Genomic DNA, 8,474 nt, shown 5'->3' with positions numbered 1-8,474 from the left:
TGATATTAGATGCTCATTGGGACAACTGCATTGCAAAGACGACATTGATACGCTCGTGCTCTTAAAGCATTTTCAGTCATGTTTCCATCATGAGGTGTTCAGATGTAAAAGTACGGTATGTTCAGGGATGTACAGCAGGTAAAGTGCTACAGAAATGAGCAGAGATGTGGATGTGCATGGACAGTGGAGAACTTAACTTCTGTCTTTATGGATCATGAAAACATGGATGCATGATGGTTCTTATGATCCCGTGTTCTTGGCTCTTCATGGTCTGCAGTCCTGTTCTAAACAGTTTTCACAAAATTGTGGCCATCTTTCTGTCAGTTATCGGACTGGTGCTAAATTGTCTTATGTAGTCCAATCCTGATTTTCCCACAGTCGGGTCTGTGTCCTCTGGTTTGCTTTCCATGGCTTGACTAACCGACGTGTTCGCCGGCGTGCCCCGCTGAAACATATCCAATGTTGTGTATGCACTAGAAAAGGCGAAAGGGGAACTCTGGGTGTCTGTCCGTCGGATGTCCGGCGATGTTTCTTCAGCGCTGTCAGGCGGGACATCTCCAGCTGCATCCTCGGTGTCTCGGTGGATCCAGTCGCGAGTCATTTCTGGCGAGTCTCCCTCGTCCTCTGACGCGTGGAGAAGCGATAACATTGATGGCGATGTGCTGGCAGGGGTCGCATCTTCTTTCTCAACGAGCCGAAGGCTGTTGGTGTCCCATTCCTCCACCCTCAGAGTGTCGATGGACTCCAGCAGATCCTGAGTGAAGTGAAATAAACAGTTTGTTATTAAGCTCACTTCATTTCTTCACACTCGTGCTAACTCGAGGTTTCGTTTTGGCTTTCACGATGTTAAAACTGGTCGTTCATTTATTGAAATCCCAGATGGACACTGACCAGTTCACAAGGCTTTTCTATTCTCTGCATTGCATCGCTCTTTCCAGGGTTCGGTATGCTCGGCCACAGAATGACTTTAGCTCTAAGTAGAGGAGATGTGTTAGATATTTATCCCTTTAAGAAATGTGTGACAGCTTGTTTAACGTGTAAGACGGCGGATGTACCTTTTTATTATCGGAGGTCCAAATATCAGCACAGCGGCCACAACTGCAAAGATTGTGATGAGGCCACTTAGGTTAGAAACGTCTACGAAAAAACAAAAACACAGTCAGTCGGGATGTTTCTGTGCAAACCGAAGCATCATAAATGTAATTGCATGCATCGTTTGATGGATACAACCTTGATCATTGGTTCTAAACAGGCTCGCTGTGCTTCGTACTCCTGCTCCTGCTCGGGTGAAACCTGATATCTGGACTTCGTACGCTGTGCCACTTTTGAGATTCCCCAATTCACAGCTGTTCAGCATTGGATCCACTGTAACATCTGCAATCAAAGAGTGACACCTTTCAGCATTTCACCGTTGACACATCTGCTTTGAAGTTGGACTGAACCAGAAAGGATCTTTAGGCTGGAGGTGTCTGCATTAGATCACTGAAGCCTCAGACCAACTGCTAATGCTGTGGCTTTTCTTTTTTTTTTTTACTGATAACGTTTCTACAACTTGTCAGCATTTGAAGTTCAGTCTGCCAAAGTTGTTCAGAAACCTTTAGAGGCCGAGGCGGTGGTAAACAAACACAGCAGACAGGAAACCCATTGAGAGTGCTGCAGGTAGAGGCTGTGTGTAACTCGGTGTAAGGCGGAGGACGCTCACTTCTCTCGGTGCTTGACTTCCCGTGGTGGTACTCATTGTAGTAGATCACGTAACCCAGGAGGAAACCTCTGATGTCTTCCTCCGGGATGGACGACCACTGCAGCGCCACTGAATTCAGCGTCGCGTTGTCGCTGCTGATGTTTGCGGGAGCGCTGACGGGAGCTTTGAGAGCACAATATCAAGAAGTCAGAGCCTTTTCTTCTGGACAAGGGAATCGATGTCGAATAGATCATATATTTATCCTTGTTTTTCGCCATGCTAGGTCAGTCGACCGCTTTGATGCGGAGTGAATTATCTCAACAACTGTTTAATGGACTGCTATTACATTTTGTGCAGATATTCGTGGTCCCCAGAGGATGAATCCTAAAGATTTTGTGGATCCCTTGGCTTTTCCTGCAGCGCCACCAGCAGATTGACATTTGTGATGTCTCCACAACTGTTGGATGGATTCCCTTTAAATTTGACACAGACACGTGTGACTATTCCAATCACGTTACATACGGTAATAGTGGGAAAGTGTATTGACTGTGACTTACATCCTTGAGTGAAATAGAACTGTGTTGTCCCATAGGTGCTCTCGCTGTTGTTCACGCGCTTCATGTTGCAGGTGTCCTTGTCTGGCCGTGTGTGCAGCGCCATGCTGTATCTCTTGTGAGGCTCCAAAGGCTCTGGGTATTTGAAATGTATTTCATCAGGTACCAAAGTCTTCCATAAATGATGTTTGCATACTACTCGTATCACCAGCTGAGTGACGTTGTGAGGGGCACGTATTTACACAGAACGACTCTTCAAAGGGTTCACTGGCAATGTTTTTCATTTGTTCACCCTCAAATATCTGCTTGTAGCAGTTAAAGCATTTGTTGAAATACTCAAAGCACTCGTTTCTTCAAAACATAGTCGGCAAAATAAATAAGTAGCACGTAAACAGAACTTCTTGAGGACTAAAATACGTGAATATCTACACACCTGGTAACGAAGATACGGTCTTATAGTTGTTTTTGTTCTGATAGAAGGACATGTGCGTTGCTTTATGTCCCTCCTTCGTCCACTCCGCAGAATAGCAGACATAGGTTTTGATGAGGTTGTCTTTCCAATAGATGGTAAGAGATGTGTTGCTGTGGACTGTCACGTTCAGCATCCCGGCTCCCATACCTGCGAGGACAAGTTCATGATGAACCCACTCTCATTATATCGTAGGCTGGATCTCCAAAAGCGACTCCTGTTCAGGTTCAAACAGAAGTACACGAGTGAGTACTCACGGGCCGCGTCTCCTCGCTGCGGTATCGCCCGGCTGACAGCTGGGGAGGTGCTAGCGTTGTTCACAGCACTGATGTTGAGATGATAAGCTGAATATGAGAGGATCAGTCTGATCCCGGGCTGAGTGGTGCTGATCCGCTCACGTGGAGCCTCTCCTGACGCTTTCCAAACGGTCACATGGTAGCCGTCATGCAGCTCCGTGGCAGGGAACTAACAAACAGGCTGATTTTAGTATCATGAAGGCATCAGCCATGGCTGCACGGAAGATATACTCCCGATTATATTTCATGTGGAAGTAAAAGTTGATGTGAAAAATGACCTTCCAGTTGAAAGAAAGCAGCCGGCAGCCTTTTCTTCCAAGAATGTCAGTTTCTTCAAGGTTGACGAGGACCGGCTGAGTGGTCAGTTCTGAAAGATTTATTTATTGTGATATAAGATGCAATATTTCCACTTGTTTCTCCTGTTCTTGTGAGTAAAAACACATTGTTTTTGCAGCATTCATCTCGCACAATATATAAAAAACTGCTGATATTTGTACGTTATATGACTTTAAACCAATCTGACCTGATGGGACCGTGTAGGCTTCACTCGCTGCACACTGCGGGCACTTCTCACTGGTGACGCACTGTATCTGTACAGTGTAGACCAGCGAGGAGTTCAGATTGTCCACTGTACATCTGGTTGCATTTTGGGATTGCACGGTCTGTGAACACAATGAATTGTGAATGAATGCCAGGAGGAGTTATTCGAAACATAAATTCTAGATTTTTTAGATGTCTTGTTAAAACCATAACCTTTATTCAATCAGCGAATCTCGAGAAGAACAACATCCTCTTTTGCTAAAGAGATGTATCAAGACGTACGTAAAAGAAAGAAACGGCAACAGGCCCCTCTAAGGTCAGATGGAAGGGGAACTCCAGTGGTTTGACTCATAAAGGTCCGTTCCCCCGTAGGAAGGAGCACGACTCAGCCTGTGGAAACATGTCTTCTGTAGCTCTGGAAGAGAGCTTTCTGAAGTTTGACCACTTCACAGCATGGTTTGTGAACTGACCTTGCTCCATGACAGGCTGCCCGGTGCTTTATAGCTGACAGAGTAGTACTCGATGGCCTTGATGTCCTCCTGTGGCCAGCTCACGTTCACAACCAGGCCTCCAGAGTGGCGGCTGAAGGACACCTTGTATGGAGGACCGCATCGCACTGAAACATAATTACAAAACTATATTCAGTCAGAGATGTGACATCAAAACAAGAGAAACTTTCTTTTAGAAACACGATTTCATGGACTTACACATGGTCTTTGGTGAACCCTTGAAAACTGCTTTTGTGCAATTTGTTGATTCGCTGTTTTCCAAAACCTCCACGACCACGTTTACGCGTTCAAACAATGTGATGGTTTCAGAGAACTCAGTGATGTTGTGGTGAGCTCTGCACTGTGGTCTGATAAACAGACGTGGTTTGAAAGATGAGATGTCAATTGTCAAAAAAATCATTGCAAGTGTGTTGTTTTTTTACATGTCAAACAATGTGTGTCATTTAATTTCGGCTAGAAAGGAGAAATCTTACCTGCGCGTTTGTTGTCGTACGATGAGTGTGTACGTCTTTTCTGATGCGCTCGTTCCAGGTTTCCACACGCACACTTTCAGGCCGTGTCGTTTATTTTCCCCAAAACAATCCAAATCACGAACTCCATCTGAAGGAGAGGCGGAGTGCAAAAACAGTGGAGAGGTTTAAACAGCTGATGATTCAATCTGGGATGACTCAAATGTGTGTGTTTGTTTTTTACCTGGGTGGATCTCACAGTGCTGATATTTGGAAGAAATGTTCTGTGACCTGCACTTCACTGGAACATAAAATTTGAATATGATGTGAAACTAGATCAGGTGTTACTTTCTCTCTGTGTCATTCTTACAAGAACGCTTCGTCTCACAGCGGAGAAACACTCAAGATGATTCCACTTTTTAGGACATCTGTTTGATGGCATTTGTGTCATTTTCTTTGGTTTTTTTTTGAGAAAAATCAGTGAAACCATTTATTAGAGATCATGTGATGAAATCGCTGATATTTGAGCAGCAGTCTGATGAATAATAAGTTGAAATATAATAAAAAGTAAAATACCTTGACTTGATGCTTGAACCTGAGAGGAGGGTGTCGTGTAGTAAACAATAATCAGACCTTGAATTGAACAGAGGAAGGAAGCTTTAAGGGGAATCTGCCTTGAACACTAAATACTGGAGTTGTTTGACTGATATATACCGTAATGTGTAACAATGATATAATCCAGCAGGTTACAGAAAGATCCTCCATAGCTCTCGAAACTGAATTTAGTAATTTATATTTTACAAAGAAAACTAAATAGACACCGACAAAAAAAAGATGTAAATGCTTCACTTTCTTCTCTGTCAACAGTTCGATATAGTCATCCAACAGTAACTAAAAATATGAAGTGCAAAAGGAAACATGAAAGACAACTTACCAAAGATGACAAAACGTGAACGACGTGCAGAGGAAGAACATTTTGAGTCAAGAAAATCCAAATGAAATCCGCCGCCAGCCATTGTCAGACATTGACAGACTCACACCCACATGCGGCTGCCACCCAGAGTCATGATGCACACAGGAGCTGCTCGCTCAGACTGAACCAGAAGGAAATATGTTGAGTTCCACACTGTGAGGGGCGGGGAGACGCTTTCTGACACAGTTCAAAGGACTCGAGAAACCGACGCCAGGTCCCCAGGAGTCACTTTGTACTTCTTCTTTCCACAAATAGAGCTGCGCAGCATGTGGGGTTGTACCACAGCAGCACTCTGAGCGACCAGATCTCTGAATGAATTTCTCTTTTCTCTGAGCAGTTGCTGAAAACAAGCTTTCGTACGTTCACTGTGACTCAAAGCATGAATTCAAATGACTTGTTTTTGTCCTGCGAATTCAGAAATTCTTCACGCTCGTTGTGCTTTCAAAGAACTGAATGTCGTTTTCATTTTGGAAAAATCACAAATTGCGCCGCCAGCATTTCATTTTGGATCAGAGAACAGACGTGCTCCCATCGGTTCCTATAAGTGAATGGATGAGGGAGATGTAGGAGCATTAAAATGTCATGTTATGAAGAGAGCACTGAGTTTTCCTGCACTGTAGAAAGTTAGTTTAAATGTTATTCACTGCATTACATGGACAATTAATAGCCTGCAAGACTCTGTCTTTAGTTTAACAAATCAAAAAGGCCCAACGAATAACAACAACGTACATTTTGTACTTCTTGTTTCTCAGAATCTTAAGAGAGAATAACATGTTTAAGTTCAAGACTCAGGGTTTTAGTGAGCATTTGTGTCTGACTTTCCCTAAATCTGTTCAAGTCATACATTTCTGTTGCTTAACAAAAACAGACAAACCAGAAAGAATGCAGATTTCTGTGTAATAAAAATCCCATTTGGACGATCCCCTCCTTCTCCCTGTCCACATGGTGTCATTAAGAATATGAAAGTTCTCCTTCACTCGAAAATGTGTTTGTGCAGAGTTTGACGCTAGAAGGCTGTTTTCACCTTCATCGTGCTGAAGGAGGAAGACTGCGCTGATACGGCGGTTACGTGAACACACGTAGCCCTGTCGGCACCGTTAGCTGCTAGCCGCCACGCTAAGAGCCACATGGAGGCAATAGATTTGCGCTGAATTTTTATTTAGCACCTTTCAGCAAGTTCATTTAACTTTTTAATGAAAAAAACCCCCGTATTATGAATATTGTACATATAAATTAGCATTTTATGTGTTTCTCAATTGTTTCATGTAACATCTGATGTGATCGAAAGCTCCGGAACAGCCACTAAATGGACCTGGTGGTGAGACTCTAATGACCCTTTGAAACTCATGAATGAATAACTTTAAAATAACTATTAAAAACCCTGTCAGTCAAATTAGGCGTGATCGCAAGTTCCCTGTTTTACACGAGTTTCAGGCAATGTTCTTAAGTTTAAGAAACGTCTTTCATCATTGTTTCGAGGAAGTCTACTTCCTACTGTTTTACTGCGTGGGTGGTTTTGTTTTAAATGTAAGGCCAGGAAATGCCACCCCTTGCTTGGAGAGTTGCAGTAAGGGGAAGGTCACATTTAATCTGCGCTCAGTGAGAGAGGTCTCAGTAAAGAGACACGAAATACAGTAACGGCAGCAGCAGAATATGTTCGGCTGCATTTATGTGACGTCAGTTGTAAGTACTTTTAGCTGCATGTTCCTCCTTCAGGGCTGAACTGTAAAGACACAGGAAGTTCAGTTCTCACCTCACTGACTTCAGGCCAAAAGAACATAATTAACGCCATTCATCATGCTGTTGATCTGAACACTTCAACGCCGTAGCAGCTGGAGAGCAAAGCTTGAACCCTCGCTGGTCGTTGTGTGTTGATGGCCGTGCTTTTAACTCGAGGTGTGGCCAAGTTAGAAAAGGTCAACCAGTTCGACGTGAAGAAGATCAAGAAGATTTTCAGAAAGGTTTTGCTGGAGATGTAGTTCAGGATCTCATGTTTCAAATCAAAAGCAGTGATTACAATAAGAGCAGAACATCTTACAGATCCTTTGCCACAGGAAATTAATTTCCGTTGAACGAAGCAGATGCCTGCCAGCTCATGTTTTTCTCACGCGTAAATTTCCCCACCTCTCTTATCATCCCTGAGATCAGCGAGGTGCTGGAACTCACTTGTGGGCTACGAAGGTTGAAAGCTTGTGTGAGTTCCTCTGGTGGTGCTTTGCTTTGATCACAATCCTTTAGTCTTGCTTTTAGCTACCAGAGAGCACAGTATTTAGTAATCCTGTCGACAGTAAACGGGTGTTCATCATGTCTTCTGTTTGCTGTCACACACATGATTCATGAAATGCATCTGCACAATAAGACAATGAATCTAGATTGTATTAACCTAGAAAGAGATGTTCACTGAAAGTTATTAAATGTGATTAAGTTCGTTTTTCAAGACCGTTCAAGTGACCAGAATTTTGACAGCAAACTGCAAAAAGTCATCTTTCAGAAGACACCAGGATCTGGACTGTAATGAAAAGGGTTCAAGGTTGGCAGCATGTTATTTTACCAGGATTCTGCACAAAACAAGAGTCAAAACTACAACATGAACAGCTGAGCAGCAACATCCAGATCACATGAGTCGACCAGTAACCTCAGCGAACAGCACCTTCCTGTGGAGGATCTGTGAACTAACCAGTATATATATATTTATATCTATATATATATATATATTTAAAAGATAAATAAATAGAACATGAGAGACACACATGCTGCATGTTGATGTCATTTTCACCAGAAGAAGAACTCAGACGTTGTACGTGGAATCTAACAGAATAAGTAAAACTGTGAAAATACTCCACAACAAATACAAGTCCTGCATTCAAAACCACACTTAATTAAAAGTACTTAAGTATTATCGGCAATGTACTGAACGTATCAAAAGTAAAACTACTCACTCTGTCAGTCTTACTGTTATATTTGATGTTTGTGGATTAACAGCTTCGTAACGATGCATTTGTT

General features: G+C 43.0%; 1 protein-coding gene across 1 annotated transcript; it reads right to left on the bottom strand.

The window, feature by feature from the left end:
- Window positions 1–255: 255 nt before the first annotated feature.
- On the bottom strand, window positions 256–5,514 carry LOC306792280 (leukemia inhibitory factor receptor; the record flags this gene model as incomplete). The annotated part of the gene is made up of 13 exons (XM_079289353.1): window positions 256–754; window positions 892–973; window positions 1,056–1,137; window positions 1,231–1,374; window positions 1,703–1,864; window positions 2,239–2,370; window positions 2,669–2,854; window positions 2,962–3,169; window positions 4,011–4,156; window positions 4,248–4,396; window positions 4,523–4,649; window positions 4,743–4,799; window positions 5,433–5,514. 13 exons carry the CDS (start codon window positions 5,512–5,514, stop codon window positions 296–298), a joined length of 2,016 nt encoding a protein of 671 aa, XP_079145479.1. The 3' UTR covers window positions 256–295.
- Window positions 5,515–8,474: the final 2,960 nt, after the last annotated feature.

This window comes from Melanostigma gelatinosum (assembly GCF_949748355.1).
Source record: "Melanostigma gelatinosum genome assembly, chromosome: 18".
NCBI classification, from domain to species: domain Eukaryota; kingdom Metazoa; phylum Chordata; class Actinopteri; order Perciformes; family Zoarcidae; genus Melanostigma; species Melanostigma gelatinosum.
Note: the sequence above shows the minus strand (reverse complement) of the source record. Positions and strands in the feature narration are given on the sequence as shown.